General features: G+C 36.2%; 5 protein-coding genes across 6 annotated transcripts; 4 read left to right on the forward strand and 1 right to left on the reverse strand.

The window, feature by feature from the left end:
• Positions 1-535: 535 nt before the first annotated feature.
• LOC105175120 (Protein kinase superfamily protein) lies at positions 536-4,803 on the forward strand. Its single transcript, XM_011097470.3, has 8 exons — positions 536-1,713; positions 1,896-2,180; positions 2,355-2,672; positions 2,800-3,027; positions 3,164-3,264; positions 3,638-3,719; positions 3,809-4,126; positions 4,350-4,803. The coding sequence occupies exons 1-8, from the start codon at positions 1,246-1,248 to the stop codon at positions 4,491-4,493; spliced, it is 1,944 nt and encodes a 647-aa protein (XP_011095772.1). The 5' UTR covers positions 536-1,245; the 3' UTR covers positions 4,494-4,803.
• Positions 4,804-5,065: 262 nt separating this feature from the next.
• Positions 5,066-7,980, reverse strand: LOC105175142 (electron transporter, putative (DUF179)). 2 transcript variants are annotated; one of them, XM_011097498.3, is made up of 3 exons: positions 7,497-7,980; positions 6,195-6,349; positions 5,066-5,963 (listed from the first exon to the last, which is right to left on the reverse strand). In XM_011097498.3, exons 1-3 carry the CDS (start codon positions 7,723-7,725, stop codon positions 5,289-5,291), a joined length of 1,059 nt encoding a protein of 352 aa, XP_011095800.1. In that variant the 5' UTR covers positions 7,726-7,980; the 3' UTR covers positions 5,066-5,288. The 2 variants fall into 2 exon arrangements, with proteins under 2 accessions (XP_011095800.1, XP_011095792.1); XM_011097490.3 differs by having other exon boundaries at positions 5,066-5,975; positions 7,497-7,979.
• Positions 7,981-8,787: 807 nt separating this feature from the next.
• On the forward strand, positions 8,788-13,161 carry LOC105175158 (Thioredoxin family protein). The gene is made up of 11 exons (XM_011097508.3): positions 8,788-9,206; positions 9,331-9,369; positions 9,704-9,824; positions 10,004-10,065; positions 10,242-10,309; positions 10,704-10,753; positions 11,400-11,469; positions 11,878-12,001; positions 12,439-12,555; positions 12,649-12,823; positions 12,949-13,161. Exons 1-10 carry the CDS (start codon positions 8,868-8,870, stop codon positions 12,745-12,747), a joined length of 1,089 nt encoding a protein of 362 aa, XP_011095810.1. The 5' UTR covers positions 8,788-8,867; the 3' UTR covers positions 12,748-12,823; positions 12,949-13,161.
• Positions 13,162-14,000: 839 nt separating this feature from the next.
• Positions 14,001-15,876, forward strand: LOC105177486 (flavonoid 3'-monooxygenase-like). The gene is made up of 2 exons (XM_088876566.1): positions 14,001-14,944; positions 15,074-15,876. The coding sequence occupies exons 1-2, from the start codon at positions 14,012-14,014 to the stop codon at positions 15,695-15,697; spliced, it is 1,557 nt and encodes a 518-aa protein (XP_088732692.1). The 5' UTR covers positions 14,001-14,011; the 3' UTR covers positions 15,698-15,876.
• A 3,520-nt stretch (positions 15,877-19,396) lies between these two features.
• On the forward strand, positions 19,397-21,625 carry LOC105175169 (trimethyltridecatetraene synthase). Its single transcript, XM_011097520.3, has 2 exons — positions 19,397-20,554; positions 20,783-21,625. Exons 1-2 carry the CDS (start codon positions 19,637-19,639, stop codon positions 21,404-21,406), a joined length of 1,542 nt encoding a protein of 513 aa, XP_011095822.1. The 5' UTR covers positions 19,397-19,636; the 3' UTR covers positions 21,407-21,625.
• The last annotated feature ends 714 nt before the right edge of the window (positions 21,626-22,339 follow it).

Below are 22,339 nucleotides of genomic sequence, written 5' to 3' on the forward strand. Positions count from 1 at the left end.
GCACTACACAATGGATTTTTCTTTTCATGAAAACTTACAAAGGATGGATATAATAATTACTTGTCATCAGAGTTAATAAATGCGTACTTGTCAAAACAATCAACCAATTAAAGAATTTTCAAGCAGGATAATTTCCACGTTGGCACTCAACTACAATATGGGACCCACGTGCGTCTTAATGCCACGCACGTCTTCAAGTTGGAACAATGGCGATATGGAAGTGGGCTTCAGCTCAAACTCAATAACGTTTCTGCAACTCCCACCAAATAAAGTCCTACCTCCACTGTGTGTTGTGTGTGAAAACAAAGTACTGCAGAACAAGAAGAAGACGAAGAAGATGCATGCAGAGGTACTATGTCTCCATGCAACAACGTTTGGGTTCTGCACAGACACAGAGGCAGCTCTGCTTTTCCTGTCACCCAACATTCCTATTAAGGTAATCAATCAACTGTCTTAGTTTTACTTTCTCAAAGAACATGCAATTGTAACTGATGGTCGCACGCATTTTTAGGTGCCCACCTCTTCCCGTAATTCTCTCTCTCTCTCTCTCTTCCCCTCTTCAATCATCAGCAAAATTTGGATATACTTTAGTTTATTTCTTTTTTTTTTTTAATACTTTTTGCATTTCTTAAAAAAGAATTGATGTTATGCATCAATTGCAAAAAAAATGTAGAAAATGTGGGTTATTCGCTGATAGCAGCAATTACTGATTTTCAAGAAGAAAAACAAAAATTTTCTGGAACCCAAAACTCTTATTAGGCACCTTCAAACCTTGACCAGAACTCTTGCATCAATTCATACGCATAACTTGAATATACATATTGTGTTTTGTGTATATATCTTCATATGCTTCAGATTCCAATTACAGAGTACACCTCTTTGATGTAATGATTGATTCTGGTCCGGGCTTTTGAAATTTAGTCATTCTTTTTCCGGTTGTGTTTCTTTGGATTCTCCAAATACTTCTTCCTTCTCATATATTTCCGGCTGCATAACTTATTCAGCTTTAAGCCCTTTTTGAGTGGCTCTGGTTTTGGGATTTCTGAGAAGAATTGAATTCTTGTTCTGCTGTCTTGAATTTTCAAGAATTATCTTTTTCCCTGTAGATTTGCATTGTGGCAAAAAGGGAGTTGTGTGATCAACATACTCGTTTTTGCCTTTATTTCTGATGTTGTTTGGGGCTGCCATGCATTTTTCTGAACCTCAGGTTTCTTCACATCAAGAATAGAGTTTTTTTGAGAAAAGATGGGCTGTCTTTGTTCAAAAAGATCAGATACAGAAGATTTTGTTGCAGAAAATGAAAAGGAGAAAGAAAAAGACCCAAGCAAATCCTCAGCACAGGTGGTTTCTCCCTTGAAGACGGACGAGGTTATAGTAGGACCAGGGGATAAAAACAATGAAGCTTCCCTTCATTCAAGATCCAAGACATCAATAGAATCCAACATGACCGTCGTTCCGCCTGCAAATGCTGAGGAAAATTCCAAGACAAGAATCATTGAAAGGCCTAAAAATGGTCATCGTCGGAATTCAACCACGGAATTGAAGGGAGCTAATGGAATGCAGCAGCCAATGTCTAGGATTCTAAGTATGCCAAATGGTGTCAAAGGCGAGCAGGTAGCCGCAGGATGGCCGTCGTGGCTGTCTTCAGTTGCGGCAGAGGCCATTAAAGGTTGGTCTCCTCGAAGTGCAGATTCGTACGAGAAGTTGAACAAAGTTAGTTCTATAACTTCTTCGCTTTATCTTATCTCAGTTTTCAGTTCTTAATAATTGCAACTGTGAGAAAGAAGCTGTGGCATATCTATACTTTCTTGAAAGAGTTAATATGTACATAGAGATTATGAAACTTCTTATTCATATTTGGTGTATTTACTTAAAAAATGCCCACGTTTACGCAGATCGGCCAAGGAACATACAGTAGCGTCTACATGGCTCGTGATTTAACAAATGATAAAACTGTGGCAATGAAGAAAGTAAGATTTGTTAAGATGGACCCCGAGAGTGTCCGTTTCATGGCAAGGGAGATCTGTATCCTACGTAGGTTAGACCACCCAAACGTCATGAAGCTTGATGCTATAGTGACATCAAGAGTATCAGGAAGCTTGTATCTTGTATTTGATTACATGGAGCACGATCTTGCCGGACTTCTAGCGTCACCGCGGGTCAAATTTACCGAACCACAGGTATGTAGCTTTTTGTTGTCTTATTATTTATGGGGTCAAAACTATTGTTGCACCCTCTGTACATGAGAAAACTACAAATTGATAACATACAGTGTTTGTCCTCCAAATCTACCTAGTTATAACATTGAGAACTCTATCATGATATCTTATACGACACTTGTTACGTGATTGCAGATTAAATGTTATATGCAGCAAATTTTATCTGGACTAGAACACTGCCACAACCGTGGTGTTCTTCATCGAGATATTAAGGGTTCAAATCTTCTAGTCGACAATAATGGAATTCTTAAGATTGGAGATTTCGGTTTGGCTACAACCTTTGAGCCTGGCCAAAATCAGCCATTAACTAGTCGGGTCGTAACTCTCTGGTACAGGGCTCCCGAGCTGTTGCTTGGTGCAACAGAGTATGGACCAGCAATTGATTTGTGGAGCACAGGTTGCATTCTTGCAGAATTGTTTGCTGGGAAACCTATCATGCCCGGAAGAACAGAGGTACTTCAATATTCTTTATTATATATTTATTGTTAGCATGAATATAGTTCTGTTTCATATTCTTGTCATATTATTTGGATTAACCGAAAATCCTGCACCAAGTGAAATAATCAAATAAATTTTGTAGGTGGAGCAAATGCATAAGATATTCAAGCTGTGTGGTTCACCTACAGACGAGTACTGGAGAAAAACAAAACTACCACACGCTTCTAGTTTTAAATCACAGCGCACATACAAGCGTCGTCTTGCTGATACATTCAAAGAGTTTCCTTCATCAGCCTTGGCTCTTGTGGAAGTACTCCTCTCTATTGATCCAGAGGAAAGGGGTACTGCTTCTTCTGCACTTAAAAGTGAGGTATATTTTCTCTATCATTCTGATATATGCATCTGTAGTAGGAGCTTCCCTGCCTGCTAATATAATATAAAAAACTTCAGCCATTTTCAGTAGCTGAGATGATACTGAGAATTCAGGTTTCATATCTTGGTTTCAGTTCTTCACATCAAATCCTCTACCGTGCGAGCCATCTAACATACCAAGTTATCCTCCAAGTAAGGAACTTGACGCCAAGATCAGAGAAGAGGAGGCCAAAAAGTAAGTTGCTAACGTCCTATTCTATAAAAGACTATCTGCATGGAGATCCCGACATTTCTTGCATATTAAGGTCTTCTTTTACTCAAAGTTTCACTTGTCTGTACCTCACACATGATACTGGAAAAATATCAATGTCATAAAAGCCTATGGAAAATTATTCTTGATAACTGGTGATGAACTAAATAAATAGACATCTTCACGTGTCATATATTTTCCATCTAATTTCTCCTTCAAAATAAGCACGATTACATAGGTGAACATTTGAGTATACAACTACACATAATAGATGCACACAAGAATCAGAAAATCTCTCAGACTATTAAAGTATGCTCCAGAACCTTTGCTTAACAAAGGCTTTTTGGTCCTTCCCCAGGAGAAAAGCCGAGAGTGTTAAAGGACATGGAGCTGACACGAGGAGTCATTCAAGACAACAGAAGGCTGTTGCTGAAGGACAGGTTTTCTATCTGTTCACATGCTTTTTTTTTATCTTTTGTTTAGTACCACTTTAGGTTTCATCGTGATTATTATTGAATCTTGTAAACAGGGACAATCTAGCAAGTTCACAAGTTATAAGTACAACCCACAGGAGGGCAGTGGAACTGGTTTCCCTATGGAGCCCCCAAGAGGAAATTTGAACAATGGATATTCTCATTCTAACTCAATGATTCACCCCAACGCGATAGGATATGCTTATAAGAAGATAGAGGATGATCCTGGTCTATCAGTCCCAGCACGATCGCTAGTCTCTTTTCAACATCGTGGAGGACTCACAAGACAAAGCTCTCAAGTGCGTCAATCAGTAGCAGACATATCGGATTACCAACTCAAGGATGTTGGCAGGACGTCGAACAATGACTCAGTAGTATGTTCTCAAAACTGCAACTTCTATTTGCTCTAAGCAATCTATACATAATTTGCATGCAAGTTGAACTGCACATCTATTGAGTGGATACTTTGTTTTATACGTAAAAGTCAAAACAGTCTGCATTCCATGCTAGCTTCTTTGTATCTTATGCTTATTTGAGCAATATTTGTATTTCAGATCTTATAAGTATGTCGAGGGCTTAACTTATCTGAATTTTCAGGGTTATGCACCTAAGAGAAACAGGATACTTTTCTCTGGACCGTTGGTGCCTCCAGGGGGGAACATGGACGACATGCTAAAAGAGCATGAAAGACAAATACAAGAGGCAGTACGCAAGGCACGGATGTCAAAACAGAATGGCTAAAATTCTCGATCAGACTACAAGAAAAAGCCAAGAACTGCTTAGGCTACAAGTAGTTATCATTAAATATGGTGCCTTGCTGCCTTGTCCAGAGAAAGAATAATGTGATTGTATATTTATTTTGTTGGGTAGCAGATGGAGCTTTCGGACCAGCCAAGGGTGATGGAAGGCAGATGAGAAGTTTGGCCAGTTTGAGAGTAAAGTCTGTTTAGTTTTTCATTTTAGACTTATGACGGTGCTAATAGAGCAAGGGTCATACTTGTTTTGTACGTGGACTTGTGCCTTATATGGGAGGGGATTGGTCTTTTCTATAGTACAGTGTTCCTCAGTTTTACAATTTTTAGAGAATGTAAATCCTTTCCTTTCTTCATTAAATAGCTTCGAAAGTGTAGGTGGAAATAGAATTATAGGATAACATGTATGCTTATGGAGCAAAGTTTTTCTTGAAAAATGAACTGTCAAAAGACATGCATATGATAAAGAGAGAGTGCCAAATTATAACTGTTAAGTAAATCTGGAATTCCTAATGAGTGAAACAAATATTTATCCTAACATATGTAAAGGAAACCTGCAACTTAAATCAAATGTCTGCAGTAAAGGTTATTATTCAGAACATTAAACCTCTGGTACTTACATGCATAAATAGAAACCTTATTTATATATTTAAAAAAAAGGGGGGAAGAAAGGGAAAAAAGAAATTTCTACTTAATTATGTCTCTAAGTTAACTACTGTACATTTGGACGAACTTCTCATTGCAGGATGACCTTGTTTTCAGGTTGAAGTGACTCAAGAACGAACTAGATGTCTTGCTTAGGCTTGCGGCTCAATTCCGAGTAGTGTCCTCCCATTAGTTGCAGAATTTCTTCCCACAAACCATCAGAGGAAGAACTTTGGGAAGCCCCAGATATCAAGTTTGCACTGCATGCAGCAACATACCAGTAGTCAGATTCAATTTCCTCTCTTAGTTGGTCCAGTTGCCACCCTGCATATCCCATGAAGAATCTGAAGTCTTGAGGCCTAAGTGTCCCCTTCTTTACCAACCCCGAACCCTTATCCAAACTGTTTCGGGAACCAAAGTATACTCCAGGAATGACCTCCTCAAAACCAGGAAGTCCAGTAGTTTCACCAGCTCTCAACAAGAACATACTTGCGTCAAGGGGCCCACCAAAATGCAAAGAACAGTCAGCAAATGTAGTTGCCAACTCAATATTAGTGGGATTCATATGTTTCATCTTTTTGTGAAGCGGTCGATTTATAACAACCCCAAAAGGCCCCTCCTGAGGGTTCCTTGTTCCAGATCTTAGGAGAAGAACTACAGTCCTTTCAAAGGTGCGAACTCCATCGAGCTTTTCTGTAGCAACAAGGAGACAGCCATTCTCAGGTGCTGAAATAGGGTGTGCCCACTTGAGGGGAAGAGATTTTGATCCCGGGGATGTTCTATCTTGGTTATGAACAGAATCTTCATTTTCGGCCTGGAAAGAATACTTCAGCACAAATTTTACTTTAGGTACAACATTTTGTACATCAATCAACCTTCATCTTTTAAACAGTTAAACAACTAAATTTAGAACTCATGATCATCTAATACACAGTCAGCCAAATCAAGTTGATGGAGAAAGGTGATCATTTTGAGGCTCCTCAGCATGAAACTGTGATGTATAAACCGTAAGAATGAGTGCCTTCAAGAAGGAAGAAGAACATACCTGCTCCTGAATGTAGAGCAATGCTCTAAACTCTCTCCAATCCAAGGGCTTACATTGGGATTTTTGTGGGCTGGTATCACCAGGTTTGTTGCCACCAGGAGGAGGATTGTTTCCTTTGAGGCTGTCTCCTCCAGCTTTCGAATGATCACCATTCCCTGCATAACAAAACCATCCACATCAAATAAATGACAAATCTTGACTTTTGTGCTCTGGCGATCAGTCACCATTGAAGCGCTCAATCAAATTCCATGTGTATACATTCATGAGTGCACTGTACAGGTTTTATCCTGTCTTTCTTAATACAATGTCTAAAATACCAAATCACGACAACAAAACCGCCATGGACTGAAGGATATCCATCCTGTAAAATCCTTCATACTGCCAAGAGTTGTAACATAAAGGAAGACTCTTGGCACTTCACATTAGGAAAAGAGTACTCAGACTCATTGCAGAATCTATTGTACAGTACTAGATGATAATAGTAAAGTAAATATTGGTTTTAATCTTAAAATCTGAGGAGGAAATTGCCCATCTCCAGGAATTTTATTCTCTCATGAAGTTAAGTGACTTATGTCTATAGATTAGGAGCAGACCAACCAAAACAAAACTTGCATTCTTCATCGAGCTAAAGTTTTGTTACTACTCCTAGAATCATATCCATCCCAGAAAGGACTCATCCAGAAACTCGTTCCATTCCATGGAAGGTATTGAATGAAAGGCAGATTTTACGTGTGAGTGGGCTCAGCTATTCATCGACGAACAGCTGAATGATCACAAGGCACATTAAGCTTTATCACCACATTGTAATGGATGCATTGCGGGCATAACATTATGACATCCATCAGTCTCCACTAAGCTGTAGGAATATATATCTCCTTCTAAGTTATGTCAGTATGATAGCCAATTCTACTTCACGCAGTTACAGAATCCACCAATATATTCCAAATGACAATTCCAATAAATGAATATGACTTAGCCAATGGTAGCATTACACAACAAATTTAGAGTACATTTCAGCATTCTTAATTCCAATCATTTGATTATGAATTATTAAGCGGGTAACTTCTAAGATGGCGACCAACACATGCAGTAGTCAAAGTGGATCTCTCGATCAGTCCTCAAAAGTATACAAGTTGTCTAGTTATAAAAATGAGAACTTTACATACCAGTAGTAACTTAAGCCAAAAAAGAGAAAGAAAAAGAAACTAATTAACAAGGTTACCTGGTTAAACAGTCAACTGAATACTATCTATGATTCCAGTGGTGTTTAACATAAAACAACAACCAAAATAGAATATTTACCAGGACCGGAAGAGGAAGAATTGGAATTAGAATTTCCGGGATTCTTTTTCCCCATAGCTCTAATTAAAACCGAGCGATACCTACAATAACCCGGCAAAGATCCCTTCCTCGTACGCCTAATTTCGAGAGCAAACGTATGATTTCTTGAATTCCAGCAAATGGGTATCTCGGAGAAGGAATTTCGGAGCAGAAAGCCATTGCTTTTCGCATGCACACACGACAGATCCATAATTTCACAGAAATTTTGAAGAAGAAAGCAAACCTTGACCCTTCTCTTCTCTGTCTCTCTCTCTTGTTTTTCTTCTTTATGTAGGAGGGAGGAATGAATGAAGCGTGAGAAGAGAAGAGAAGAGAAGAGAAGCGAAAGGAGGAGAAAGGGAGAGGGAATATGCTGAATAATTTAACAGAATGATAAGGAAGGGCGAGGCGAGTGAAGGGAGGTGCGCAATGTGACAATGAACTGGAGATGATGGGTGTAAGATAGCGGAAGATGGGGGTGGATATTATATGTTGCGCCGTGTTGTGGGGGCCAGGAGTTTGATATTTAATGGAGTTTTGCTCCATAAGTTGTGCCGTACAACTAGGGGAGGGGGGGATAAATTAATTTTCAGCCTTACCCCTAATTAACTCTTCTTCTTCATTATTATTATTTAATGGCACAAATTATGTGTTACAAGATTTTTATCATGCTATTTGTTTTTTCAATTTAAACTTATAAACCAATTCTAATAAGTTAATAATTTATGGTATATTCTATTTCTACAACTTTTATAAATATTATTTTCTTTTGCTCACAAACAAACAAAATGATGATAAATAATAAAGAGCATTTATAATTTTGAACAATCTATATTTACCGTATCGTTGTACAATATAGTCATAAACAACTTCAAGACTTGAAATCCAAACAAATTCAAATGCTAAGCCCATTAGCCCACTAAACAATGCTTCTCAACTCCCAAATGATTCTTAATTATTAATTTTGGAGTAAATTATATTTTATTATTTAAAGTAGGATTGTTTTTATATTTGATCGTGAATATTTCTTTTTTATCAATTTACTATCTGAATTTTATAAAATTTGCACTTTAAGAAAAGAAATGCTATCAATTTGTTTTGAATCAGATAACATTTCTACCCATCTTTCTTACTTTTTGATCGTAAGCACAAAATTGTTGATAAATTGTATATAACATGTCATGTGATGGTGTATTTTATTTTATTTTCCTGTTTGCAAACCATAATTATTGAAGATTTATGATCATATCTAAACTTATATAAATGCAAACACAATAAAATTATGCTGAATACTTGTTCAACATATCAACTTTCCGGGAAGAGCAGCAAACTGCCACGACCAAATTATCTTCAATGCACTCCCTTACAGTTTCTTCCCCAAACCCATCTCTTATTGGAGTTTTCCACAATAATTGCTGCAATAATCCTAGATATCTTGCAAGAATTCAAATCCCACTTCTTAATCTCGTCGACTTTAAGCCTTCCGCTTCACTGCTCGCCGTTTCCTGCAGAAATTACAGTAAGAATGAGGTTTCTGGCAAAAGAAACAGATTTTACTCAAGAAATTCTGCCAGTCAAGAACAGGAAGCCAGGATTTCTCAAGAAGAAGAAGAAGATATTGGCAGTGGTAGCAGCAGCAGCCCATCTACCAGTTTCCTCTCGCTTCTTTGCCCCTTGCTTAAGCTCTTTTCTGTGAGTAATTAATGAGAAAGCGCCATACATTACCAATATGTAGCTTCTTGGGTAGTTGAATGATTAAGCATATTGTACTATTTCTTGTTCGAATTATACTATGTACGGTTTGGTCATCTTGTAGGCAGAAGATCCTTCTGGCCCGCGGAATTATCTACTAGAGGTATTTGCAGACTTCTTTTATTTCATTCTATAATACTAATAGGCACAAATTGTGTGAGTCTTGGTACTTGATGGATGTTTGGAATTCTCATTACTTTGTTTATATTGATATGATCAGTGGGTACATATATATTTAGTTCCACATGTTTCCCTCCTGTTCACTTCTCAAAACCTGTTGCTGATTTTCATCTGTCTAGGCTTGTGAAATCTTTCTGAGTTTGAATTTCTTTGGATGTTATTTAGGTGTTATCCATATGCTATATGCCTCAGTACTTTTTCCTCGTAATATAGGAGGTTACGTCCTCATTACTCAGTACTTTTTCCTCGTAATATAGGAGGTTACGTCTTCATTATCTACTTTAGCAAGATTTCCATGGGGGTCAAGATCACTATCTGATGGTTTAGACGACCAACAAAAGGTAGATCCTCAGCTACATCTGCAACTTTTTGAGTTTGGTAAGTTACCTTTCTCTTATATAAACACTAAACTTCATCATTTTTTTACAATACAGTTAATAACTTTACCCTCATCTACTTCTTTTAGTTCTTGATCATATTCAGTTAAGCCCCTGAGTTGGTTACAAAAAAGTTATCATCTGATCCTTCTTATCACTGTGACCTCGGATTGTAAACAGAGGCGTGCCCCTTCTGCAGGAGGGTTCGAGAGGCCATCACGGAGCTTGATCTATCTGTAGAGGTGCGTAACTGAAATTGTTTAGCGCGTAGATTTCTTTCCTTATCTTCATATAAGATGCTTCATGGAGTATCCAAAAGTTGCCCTTACCAATAAAGTTATCTGCCTCTGAAAAAAATTTGAGGCCTGAGGTGATTGCCAATGATTGACTCTTCAATATGGGCACTTCATTTGTGCAGATTTTTCCATGTCCAAAAGGATCAGTAAGACACAGGGCAATGGTTAGAAGACTCGGTGGCAGGGAACAGTATGAATGCTTTCTTCACATTTCCGTGAAGCTATAACCTTTTTAATATGCTGAGATACTGTGCATACCTGTTCTCTTGGGCAAACATCATTTCCATTTTATTTTATCAGTTTTGACTATCATTGTTTTATCCACGTGTAATGAAAAAACAAATTGCTTCAGTCAGATTATGATGATCCTGAAAGGTAGTATTCTGTTCACTGGTCAATCATTTCCATGAAATCATAAAAGGTATGCATAAACATGGAATTGCATGGTCAATTTTTGTTTTTTAGATATGTGTGATGATGTTAAGGGCATTCCCAGGTTGTGAGTCTCTCAACTTTGTAGGATGTTTGTGGCCTTACATTTGAGTGTCTTCTTTGCTTAACAAATAATTCAAATTCTTCTGCAGGTTTCCTTTCCTTGTTGACCCCAATACGGGAACTTCAATATATGAAAGCAGTACGTAAAATGTTGTTTTTCCTGCCAAACACCATTTAATAGCATGGCACTTCGAATTCGATATGCAAAAATTTTGTATTGTTTTCTTTTCAAAAGATTCGATTATGTATCGAGTGAGTAGTATGAGATAAAAGGTATTTCCGATTTTCTCTTGGCTATCGGGAGTCCAATTCAGCGTCACAAACACTTTTGTTTTCACACCGAAGGGCTCTTAACAATATTTATGTTATTAAAAAAAAGAGTGCGAAAAAAAAAACAAGATTTTTCCTTTTTTGGTTGGATCAAAAAGAAACTTTGGGATTGCTGATATGAAATGCCTATAATAAGTCTTGTACCTAAATTGAGCATAAAGAAATCCAATAGCTTCTTTGCAACAGGTCATTCAACATTGAATGTTCTGTATTTTAGCCATGTGTTTTAGCTACTGATGGCAGTGGTATTTCAACATATTAGACTTCTGTTCATGTCCTTTATGTGATTTCTGAAGGAATTAGATTTTTTACTAGATGTTTACTCTGGTTTCCAGTGCGTTTTGAAGAGAATGGTTTTGGTGTTGTTTTTCAGGATCTCTGACTTGAGTTTTCCAATAGATTCTGACCCGCTATTATATTGTTAAGTCACTTAACGATTGGGATTTTGTCTCTAGGTGATATTGTCAAATACTTATTTCAGCAATATGGTGGAAAACGGAATCCCTCATTTGGCCTGTTAGAGAGGTAATTCTCTGTTAAATACTTGATTGGTTAGAGGTTAACTGAAGTAATGGATAAAAGTTTACAGTTGTCTCATCCGGTCAACTATTCTATCTCTGCTTCAGTTTTTTATATTCCTTTAGTTCCCCGTGGGGACTTGGATTTTGTAATACAGTTACTTTGTGTACGTCGTGTCTTGTCATGATGAGGATCTTATTAGATAGACACTGGTCACAGCTAAAATGACCGTAAAGATATTCGCTGAAACAAAAGACTGGGTGGTCGCGCTGGTTTTTACAGTCATTTGGTGGCTAGATATGTGGTTACCACAATTTGACATCTTGAAGTGCACAGGGAAAAGAAACTGTAGTTTTAGCCACCATTTCATTTGTGTGTTTATTGCTTTACAGTTGATTCATTTTGCATGTGCAGCACACTTCTCACTGGATGGATGCCAACCCTACTCCGAGCAGGTAGAGGAATGACATTGTGGAAAAATTCCACCAAAGAACTACCTCCAGCGAAATTGGAACTTTTCTCCTATGAAAACAATCCTGTAAGCACTCACATTAAAAGGAACCTTCAATTACATTCCTCCAATTCTATTTTTCCTTTCTATTGTCATCTATTTTAGCAATGTCCCAGTTATGGAATGTTGAACATATATGAAACTTAATACTCTTGTAGTCGAACAAAATTGATTCTCATGTACGCCAGTCGTTGTTGTGACTACTGCACTGAATTCTGAAGCTCATGGTCTTTGCTGCTATAGAAATCCTCTATTAGAGGTCACAAATCAAGATGACATACATCTCATCAGTACCTCTTTCTTCTTTAACCATAGGTCACTACATTGTTGAAGATATTCATACCACCAAAGGGCTTAAATTTGATAATATAGCTTAAGAAGTTGTTGGTCTGTATCTGAGAACCGGTGAATGAACCTTACTCAGTGCATTGAGATTCAATTAATATGATGCATATTATTTGCAGTATGCTCGAATTGTTCGTGAAGCACTCTGTGAGCTGGAACTTCCTTATGTGCTACAGAGCGTGGGTAATGGGTCAAAAAGGGCAAAGTTGCTCTATGAGATGTCCGGATCAGAAGAGGTCAGCCTTTATGACAACTTATATTACTTAAAAGATAGGAAAAAGGGTGGGATCAATCTTGAATAGCTAAAAATATTGTCAACTGGAACGCAGGTGCCTTACCTTGTTGATCATAACACTGGCATGGAAATCAGAGAGTACAAGAAGATACTATCCTACTTGTTTCAAACATACTCTTCCGCCACCACATAGTTCCCGATAGTATTCATCTCCAGCTCCGAGAGTGAGGCGGCCATTGGTATCATTAGGTTTAGGATATTGAAAGCAGGTTAGCATGGCTTAAAGTTTGAGTTAGTATTATAATATCAATTTTTCATAATAAACATGAATACTCCTTATAGTTACTGCACATTATAGGGCTGCTCTGATGAATATTGAACTATCTGTTTGTAGAAGTACAACATCAGTTGTGGAATTTTCTCAAGAAGTTGTGATGAAAGCCGGCAAGCAGACCTACCCAATTCAGACCATGATTTTTATCTCTCTCGTACTGCATGAGAAAGGAGAGGAGAAGAATAAGGTGGTTGTAATGACTGGAACAATAAATTAAGTGCTGACACGATTTTATTTACTTGAAGATAAAGTGTTATAGGATTCCGGCGTTCAGATTGCTTTTGGACTAAACTTACTTTATACTTGTTTGGAGGATTGTAATCATCCTACATATATAATTATTATAACATAAAATATCTATACCCATCAACATCTTCTTTATAAATATTAATGAATTCATCATAAAATTAAAAACCATCAATATTTGGTAGACGTGTGTCCCACATAAAGAAAAATTATCATACAATTTATAATAAATAAATAAGGAAGAAAAAAGAAATAAATATTCAACACCAACTATATTATTTTTTGAAATAATTTAAAAAGGACAGTGTGATTCAATTCATCATCATCCATAGGATTAGGTGGTTTTGAGTAAAATGTTGCAAACAACAAGAAAAAGAAAAATATTTGAATAGGGTAGCGACGTACCCTTCCAGTTTCAGAATAATAATAAATAAATAAAAGTTAGAGAGGCGTGTGAAATTGAGAAAAGGGATGTGCAGGACCCTAAACATGTGATCACTTCACTTAATTATGCTCATGCCATGCTTCTACATCACAACCAAAAAAAAAAAAAGGAAAATCATTCATCCAAGAAAATTATATATTGACTTTTGGCATATTTATATCATTTACAGTCTCCATAACTTTGTATTATAATTGCTTATGATATGAAATTTTTATTTTATTAGACATATCATTCATTATGTTTATTTATTTTATTATTTTTAATTTTTAGTAGAAAATTGAATCTTGTATGGATGTGTTTGGATTAATTAATAAAAATGTATTTTATATATTTTGAGTAAGAATTTTGTTCAAAGCAAGATAGGTATGGTACGCTTTTATAGCATAAATACCCAAAGACATCCTCCGCCACAACCACTTGGGCTACCTACTGATGGATTACTACTCCTCCTCGGCATTCTTAGCATTAATACTATGTTTATCTGCATTGCCCTTCCTCCCCAAAATAATCTTCAGACGACACCACCCCACACGGAAACTTCCGCCAGGCCCCAAGCCATGGCCTATAATTGGCAACTTTAACCTCATTGGCCCCATCCCCCATCAATCTCTTCACTCTCTATCCCAAAAATACGGTGAAATTATGCAACTTAAGTTTGGGAAATTCCCAGTTGTGGTTGCATCCTCCCCTGAGATGGCCAAACAGTTCCTAAAGGTACACGATACCGTCTTTGCCTCAAGACCTGCAGCAGCTGCTGGTAAATACACTAGCTATAATTACTCGGACATGACGTGGGCTCCTTACGGCCCCTACTGGCGACAAGCACGTAAAATTTATCTCTCGGAGGTGTTGAATGCAAAAAAACTAGAATCCTTTGAGCATATTCGCATTGAGGAGAGGCGTAATTTCATCTCTCGTCTACGTTCCCTATCAGGGAAGCCAATCGTGCTTAGAGACCATTTGTCACGTTACACTCTTTCCATCATATGTAGGATGGTATTAAGCAACAAATACTTCAGTATTGATCAAACTGATGAAGATTATCAGAGTAATGCAATTATGAAGGTGGATGAGTTGCGAGGGTTGCTAGATGAGTGGTTTTTCTTCAGTGGTGTTTTCGAGATCGGGGATTGGATACCGTGGCTACGTTTCCTTGATCCGCAGGGTTATGTTAAGAGAATGAAGGCCTTGTCCAAGAAACTGGACAGCTTTTACGACTATGTGCTTCATGACCACCTAACTAGAAAGTCTGCACGAAAAGATCACTCCACTGTAGAAGATGTAGTAGACACATTATTGAAGCTGGCTGAGGATCCTAATCTTGAAGTTAAACTCACAGTGGATCAGGTGAAGGGATTAGTCCAGGTATTAATATCGTCTCGTTTCAACCTCAATTTTCTCTTCATGGTTTCTCCAAAATGTATACTTAAAGATATTTTCATTGCTACTTTTAATTAGCCTACTTTAATTTGATCTCTTTTGATATATTTACAGAATCTATTGGTTGGTGGGTCAGATACCTCAGCTACTACAGTGGAGTGGGCTATATGCGAGATTCTAAGACAACCTCGGATAATTGAAACGGCCAAGGAAGAACTTGACAGGGTAATAGGAAGAAATAGATGGGTGGAAGAGAGAGACTATTCTCAACTGCCTTATATCGATGCCATTATCATGGAATCGATGAGGCTGCATCCACTTGCCACATTTTTAGCCCCCCATTACGCCATGGACGACTGCAAAGTTGCAGGCTACGACATAAGTAAAGGAACAACTGTTCTCGTCAACACGTGGAGCATAGGGAGGGACCCCAATGCATGGGAGTCACCTTTAGAATTCATGCCTGAGAGGTTCCTAGGCAAAGAAATTGATATGACGGGAAGTAATTTTGCGATGTTGCCATTTGGGTCTGGCAGGAGGAGATGCCCTGGATACAACCTGGGACTTAAGGTTGTCCGAACAACATTGGCTAATTTGCTCCATGGATTTGAGTTGAAATTGGTCGAGGGCATGAGGGCTGAAGATATAAGCATGGAGGAAGAATATGGTCTCACTACACACCCAAAAGAGCCTCTTTCCATTGTTATGGAACCTACGCTTCCAAGCCACCTTTACTAAACTATACGCACCCTGCTCCTATTACAAGTGTTTTCAACCAATCTTATGCTTAATTATGTAAGACAACATTAAGTTAAGACAAGGATCTTCTAGTTCTTGTGATAAAACAATTATGGATAAATAATTATTTGTTAGTATTTTATGGGAATGCTTTTATTAATATATTTCTTTTAAGAGTATTTTTTTTTCTTTTTATGCATTAATATATTACATAACTTTGTCAAAAATATAAATGTGAGTTAAAAGTTGTTTGAGAAAAATACATATCACAATTGTTTTACTATCTTTTCAATATAAATACCATTGTTTTTTTATTATTTCTTGTATTTACACCATCTAGCAATAGATTTGACTTAAAAATATTGGAGTTGAAACATAGACGCAACAATTAAAATTGAACAGATCTGAATATCATGTGACAAAGTATAAAAGTTTGTCATGATGATGGATGGTGTCAATTCTGTGGAAACGTATGCTATTTTGTTCAACTGCACATAATAAATTATATAAAACTTATTATTTATATTTTTATCAGAAAGATTTTCATGTTCATATAGTGACACATGCAATATATCCAGTATCCAATGATATATAATTAATACAAGCGAAATAAAACTAATCATCTTTTTATCACGATTATGAATTCATTTTAGTCTAGTTTTATTTATTTTTTAAAGTAAATTTTTAATTTTGTTTTATTGAATATTAATGAATTATATTATAATAGATATATAATTTTTGATGTAGGATCAAATCGAAAGAATATATATATATATATAGAAGAATTAATCACGTCAGGTATTTAATTCATTATTCATGTAAAATTAACAATATGAAAATTTTTACTGTTTGAGGAATAACTAAAATGTAGTCAAGATTATCTTGATGCAACAACATTGTACTTTCAGTGGAATTTTCATACATTTTTTTAACCTTTGATTTATCATGTAAGAATTATTTTATTTAATTGATCGAATCGGTAGTCGCGTGATTCAGTGCATAAACTTAATTAATTATCATGCATGGATTATGGAGATATATCTTTCCTCTGAAGTCAAGTTGTTATTATAAATGTTAAAGGTTTTTTTTGAAATTTTACTCTAATTAAAAAGAAATAAAGAGAAATCTATCCCAAGGTATGTATAGATTGCTGGTTTAAAATTATTTTTCAGGTATTGTTTTCGTAAAAATATTGTCGGCATGCAAGATGATTTAATTTGATGCAAGTAGGATTATTGTCGTATAGAATTCTTATGGCACTAGAAAAGTTATTATTTTTCGTTACAATTAATTATTATGATAAATATAAATGAAGCACAACTTCACAACAACCATTAGCTGTTGTTTTTTCAAATGTGGTCAAAATTATGCCTAATGTTTTGACTATGTTTAAAAATTATGGTGAATATCGATCAATTTGGTTAAAGTTAAAATTTTTACTTTAATTTTGTTCAACTGTAATCAATAATATTAATTTACTATGATTATTAAGTTGTCATCATTTATAATAACAAAACTATTGAATTTGGCACAAAATATCAAAGATGATACACCCATAGACTGGGGAATGGAAGAACCCAGAAATTCTGATTTAGTATTCAGAAAATGGAGAAGATGACTCGCAGGAGTTGGAACCCGCGCTTAAATACAAATGAGCTAACTAACCCAAAACTACTAGTAACAAACTAACCACCTCGCCTATGACATGAACCAATGAGAATCTGAATAAATGACTAGTACGCCACATCGTATATACAACACTAGAGAAACAAAACAGAACACAAAACCCTCTTCTAAAATGCGTGTCTATCCAACATCAAACACAAATAAGGCAGCTTCATCTTGAGCATTTTGATCATCTGGAAGAATAGCAGCAGCAGGAGGCATCACCATCACTGTTGGAACATCTCCAGGCTCAACAAAAACTCAATTCTTTTTGGTGCGGTTTTCATGACCCAAAAGCATGTAACAATTACTTTATTTTATTTAAGGAAATATGAGCTGTGAATTTTCTCTAAAGTGAAGAAATAATCTGAAACAATGATAGGATGTATTTTCATGCACGCTGCTTTACCTTTTCCAAAGTGTTTGGGAGTCTCCGTCACTATATGTAAGAATTTTTCTACGAGAAATCTCATCTCTTAAAGTGTCATTGAATTTCTTAAAACAAATGAAAAAAATTGAAAATAACAACGACTACCACTCCCACGTGTTCACTCAATTCCAAAAAGTGTTTACTTTCGGACAAAATATTACACCGGCTTATGATGTATATTGGTAAAAAATGTTAACCTGTAAAGGTAAAAGATTAATTTAATATATATGAGGTACACATTAAACAAATGCAACCCACCACACCATATAACTTCCAACACTACTATAAATACCAAAATATTAGAGGTACACATTAAACAAATGCAACCCACCACACCATATAACTTTCAACACTACTATAAATACCAAAATATTAGAGGCACACATTAAACAAATGCAACCCACCACACCATATAACTTTCAACACTACTATAAATACCAAAATATTAGAGGCACACATTAAACAAATGCAATCCACCACACCATATAACTTCCAATACTACTATAAATACCAAAATATTAGAGCCCGTTTGGTTGTGTTTTCATTTTCAGTTTCTAACAATTGTATTTGTATAAAAATACTTTTATTGATTTTTGTTCGAAAACTGATAATATGTTTAGATTAGTTATTTTCAAATATAGGTATATAGGTGTGAGAATTAAGAATATAGGTATATGTATTTTTTATGTGAAAGAAATTAATTATGAGGGTTGACCAAACTGGTTGGGAGAGAAAGCAATTTTATGTGATTTTGAAATAAGAAAACACATACTGACAAGATAAGACAAGTATGACCAACCCATGTGACCTATAATTTCAAAAAATTCAAGATTAAAATAAGAATGCATTCTCAATGAAAATGGCTTAATCAAACAAAATCTCAACTACCCAAATAGTAAAAAGTGAATAAATTCATTGAAACACAACCAAACGAGCTCTTAATTTTTTTAAGGCAAGTACTATTCATTGATAGTGACTATTTTTCTTGCAAAAGGATCTCCCTTAACAACCATATTTCACCTATTGTATAATTGTGACGCAGGTAAAATTTTTAATTTTATCCCTAAATAAAAACCTTGAACATACCATAATTAGATTGTGTGATTGGAGAAGTACTACCTACCACCTCACTTTGATTATTACATCACAAATCTTAGCTGAATTAAAAGAATTTTAGAACGTGAAAGACACAAACACCTATTAAAATAGGCATGAGTTTTACTAAATCGAGTTCAAGCCTGAAAATGATCATGAGTTTCAAACCATTAAGACATCTAAAATTGGAAAATTTTGGCACTAACGTTTATGGTACGTAATTATGAGCTCTTTTTTGAAATATCTATATTTATATTTAGCCTTAATTAAATATATTTTTTTTTTTGTAATTTTGATGTTTTTATAGTTTTATCTTTTATCTTTCTAGAATAACAAAAAAGTCCTGTAACTTTTTGACATTTAGTAATTCTTATTCTTTCGATGTTGGATTTTGCAAAAGTCTCTGAAAGAAATCACATGCACGATTATACTCTTTATTAGTTTCTTATTTGTTTACTTCATTGCATGTAGGGTAGAAGTTTTATAAAATGGATTCTTAAGTATTTTAATTTTGCTCAATCATGAAAGTTTTTTGAGCTCTAAGTAATTCGATTCTTGAAATTTGCCCAGAATGGTGGTGGGGTGAGAGTAGAGATGACAAAAAATGAACCACCTTCTGCTAAACGTTCACCAACTTTTTCTTTGATTTTTATTTTAGATTTTTGTTGGGCTTGCTGCAGAACAATTTACACCAGCTTCAACTATAAATATACTTACTCTCTCAGCAAATCCTCTGCCACAACCTCTGGATGCCGCTGATGGAGAACTCCGCTTGGGCATTATTAGCATTACTATGTTTAGCTGCATTGGCCTTTCTAATTCCCATAATAAACTTCAGACAGCATCCAAAACGGAAGTTTCCACCAGGTCCAAAGCCATGGCCTGTCATCGGAAATTTGCACCTGGTTGGTTCCCACCCACATCGATCCTTTCACGTTTTATCCCAAAAGTATGGTGATATTATGCAACTAAAGTATGGGAAGTTCCCTGTTGTAGTTGCATCCTCCCCTGAGATGGCCAAACAGTTCCTAAGGCTACACGATAAGGTCTTTGCCTCCAGGCCTGCACTTGCTGCCGGTAAGTACACTAGCTTCGATTACTCAGACGTGACATGGGCTCCTTACGGTCCACACTGGCGACAAGCACGTAAAATTTATCTATCTGAGGTGTTCAATGCAAAAAAACTCGAATCCTTTGAGTATATTCGAATTGAGGAGAGGCGTAATCTCCTCTCTCGTCTACACTCCCTATCAGGAAAGCCGGTTGTGCTTAAAGACCATTTATCCCGTTATTCTCTTTCCATTATAAGTAGGATGGTTTTTGGCGACGGATACATTAGTGAATCGGGACCTAATAAGTCCATAGTAACACTGGATGAATTGCATGAGCTATTGGATGAGTGGTTTTTGCTTAATGGGGTGTTCAATTTCGGGGACTGGATACCATGGTTAAATTTCCTTGATCTACAGGGATGTGTTAAGAAAATGAAGGGTCTGTACCAGAAATTGGACAGATTTCTCAACTATGTGATTGATGATCATCAAACTAGAAGGGCAATAGGAAAAGACTCAATCCAGGGAGACGCTGTAGACATGTTATTGCAGTTGGCTGAGGACGATAATCTTGAAATCAAACTCACGAGGGATCGTATCAAGGGATTGATACAGGTATGTATTAGTCTATATATCATTTTAGGCTTATTTACTTGATAAAAAATCAAGTATCACTAAGCTTGGGTTAATTACAAATATCACATGCATGGCTGCCTTTATAAAAACCTCTCTCTAGATCTCTCCCTCCCTAAAATCAGAAATATTTGATTTCTTTGTCGTGCGAGTATCATCATGCCATTACCTAATCCTTCTCTCCCTTCAATATATATGTATTTACTGTAGGACCTACTAGGTGGTGGCGCAGATACTGCAAGTACCACACTTGAATGGGCTATCCATGAAATTCTCAGAAATCCTCGTGTAATTGAAAAGGCAAAAGTAGAGCTTGACAGGGTTATTGGAAGAAACAGATGGGTAGAAGAGGAGGACACCTCAAAATTGCCTTATATTGATGGCATTATCATGGAGTCCATGAGGTTGCATCCACTCGGAACACTTTTAATCCCCCATTACGCAATGGAGGACTGCAAGGTTGCAGGATATGATATATCAAAAGGAACAACCATCTTGATCAACACATGGAGCATGGGGAGAAACCCTAACATATGGGATGCACCCGAAGAATTCTTGCCAGAGAGGTTTTTAGACAAGGACTTTGATGTCACTGGAGGTAACTTTTCCCTCTTGCCATTTGGCTCTGGTCGCCGGAGATGTCCTGGATACAACCTCGGACTTAAGATGGTTCGACCAACATTGGCAAATTTGCTGCATGGATTTAACTGGAATTTGGTTGATGGCATGAGGCCTGAAGATGTATCCGTGGAGGAATTCTACGGGCTCGCCACACAGCCTAAAAAGCCTGTTACCATTATTATGAATCCTGCACTTCCTGACCATCTTTACTGAATGAGTACGAGTAAATGTGGAGCGGCTCTGATACGGGTCCAGGGTCGGGCCCCCAACTTATCGGGGCCAATTGCCATCCGTAACTACTGTTTAATAATAATATTATACCTTCAAATCTTAATTGGCATGTAATAATTATTTTATTGTAATCTAGTAGTTGACATAATCGAGGTTTGTGTAAAATATTAAAAAATAAAATAATATTTGTGTCTCTAGTCATTATAATATATTTATGATGAAAAAAATCATTAAATAAGTATATTTTTTAAAACATTATTAAGTATAATTCTAGTTTTATTATTAGCGATTATAATTATGCATGATCATATAGAAAAATAGACATGAAATATTGAAAAGATTGGAAAAAATTGTAAAAAAGTCAAAAGTATATTAATGATTAATGTGATTAGGATGGATGTTAATAATTGAGATTATTAAATTAAACATAGTATGATGATGTATTTGATTCATATGCACACAAGTATGAAGCATGACCATACCCATTTTTCTCGTAGAATTTTCTTTACTAATTTACACCAGCTTCAGTAAATAGAAATACACTCTTCAATATCATCTGCATGCCGCTAGCCGATGGAGATCTCCACCTTCCACCAGGACCTGTCATCGCCAATTTGAATTCCCTTCACTTTTTATCCCAAAAGTAGGGCGATATATATATATACACATTCCCTGTCCTACTTAGACAACCTTTATCCCCGAGGATGGTATTAAGCAGCAAAATATTTTAGTGAATCACCAATATTCCATCATGTAATAATACTATATTACTTTGTTTTAAATAAAGAAATATGTCAAAAACATATGAGTCATGGGAAGATAAGAATAAACATCGCAGAAACTTATCATGATGAGTTGTGAAGATTTGTCTTTTAGTTGCCAGGAAATGATATCTGGAATTGAATGATGGCATCA

This window comes from Sesamum indicum, linkage group LG2, assembly GCF_026168435.1.
Source record: "Sesamum indicum cultivar Baizhima isolate 11 linkage group LG2, ASM2616843v1, whole genome shotgun sequence".
Classification (NCBI taxonomy): Eukaryota; Viridiplantae; Streptophyta; class Magnoliopsida; order Lamiales; family Pedaliaceae; genus Sesamum; species Sesamum indicum.

Coding starts and splice junctions, on each gene's coding strand:
- LOC105175120 (XM_011097470.3), top strand. CDS start 1,246: ATGGGCTGTCTTTGTTCAAAAAGATCAGATACAGAAGATTTTGTTGCA. Junction 1,714..1,895: donor CGTACGAGAAGTTGAACAAA/GTTAGTTCTATA, acceptor ACGTTTACGCAG/ATCGGCCAAGGAACATACAG. Junction 2,673..2,799: donor TCATGCCCGGAAGAACAGAG/GTACTTCAATAT, acceptor TAAATTTTGTAG/GTGGAGCAAATGCATAAGAT.
- LOC105175142 (XM_011097490.3), bottom strand. CDS start 7,725: ATGGATCTGTCGTGTGTGCATGCGAAAAGCAATGGCTTTCTGCTCCGA. Junction 6,350..7,496: donor TTCTTCCTCTTCCGGTCCTG/GTAAATATTCTA, acceptor TTTGTTATGCAG/GGAATGGTGATCATTCGAAA. Junction 5,976..6,194: donor TGCTCTACATTCAGGAGCAG/GTATGTTCTTCT, acceptor TTTGTGCTGAAG/TATTCTTTCCAGGCCGAAAA.
- LOC105175158 (XM_011097508.3), top strand. CDS start 8,868: ATGCACTCCCTTACAGTTTCTTCCCCAAACCCATCTCTTATTGGAGTT. Junction 10,066..10,241: donor AGCTTGATCTATCTGTAGAG/GTGCGTAACTGA, acceptor TCATTTGTGCAG/ATTTTTCCATGTCCAAAAGG. Junction 10,754..11,399: donor AACTTCAATATATGAAAGCA/GTACGTAAAATG, acceptor TTTTGTCTCTAG/GTGATATTGTCAAATACTTA.
- LOC105177486 (XM_088876566.1), top strand. CDS start 14,012: ATGGATTACTACTCCTCCTCGGCATTCTTAGCATTAATACTATGTTTA. Junction 14,945..15,073: donor AGGTGAAGGGATTAGTCCAG/GTATTAATATCG, acceptor ATATATTTACAG/AATCTATTGGTTGGTGGGTC.
- LOC105175169 (XM_011097520.3), top strand. CDS start 19,637: ATGCCGCTGATGGAGAACTCCGCTTGGGCATTATTAGCATTACTATGT. Junction 20,555..20,782: donor GTATCAAGGGATTGATACAG/GTATGTATTAGT, acceptor TATTTACTGTAG/GACCTACTAGGTGGTGGCGC.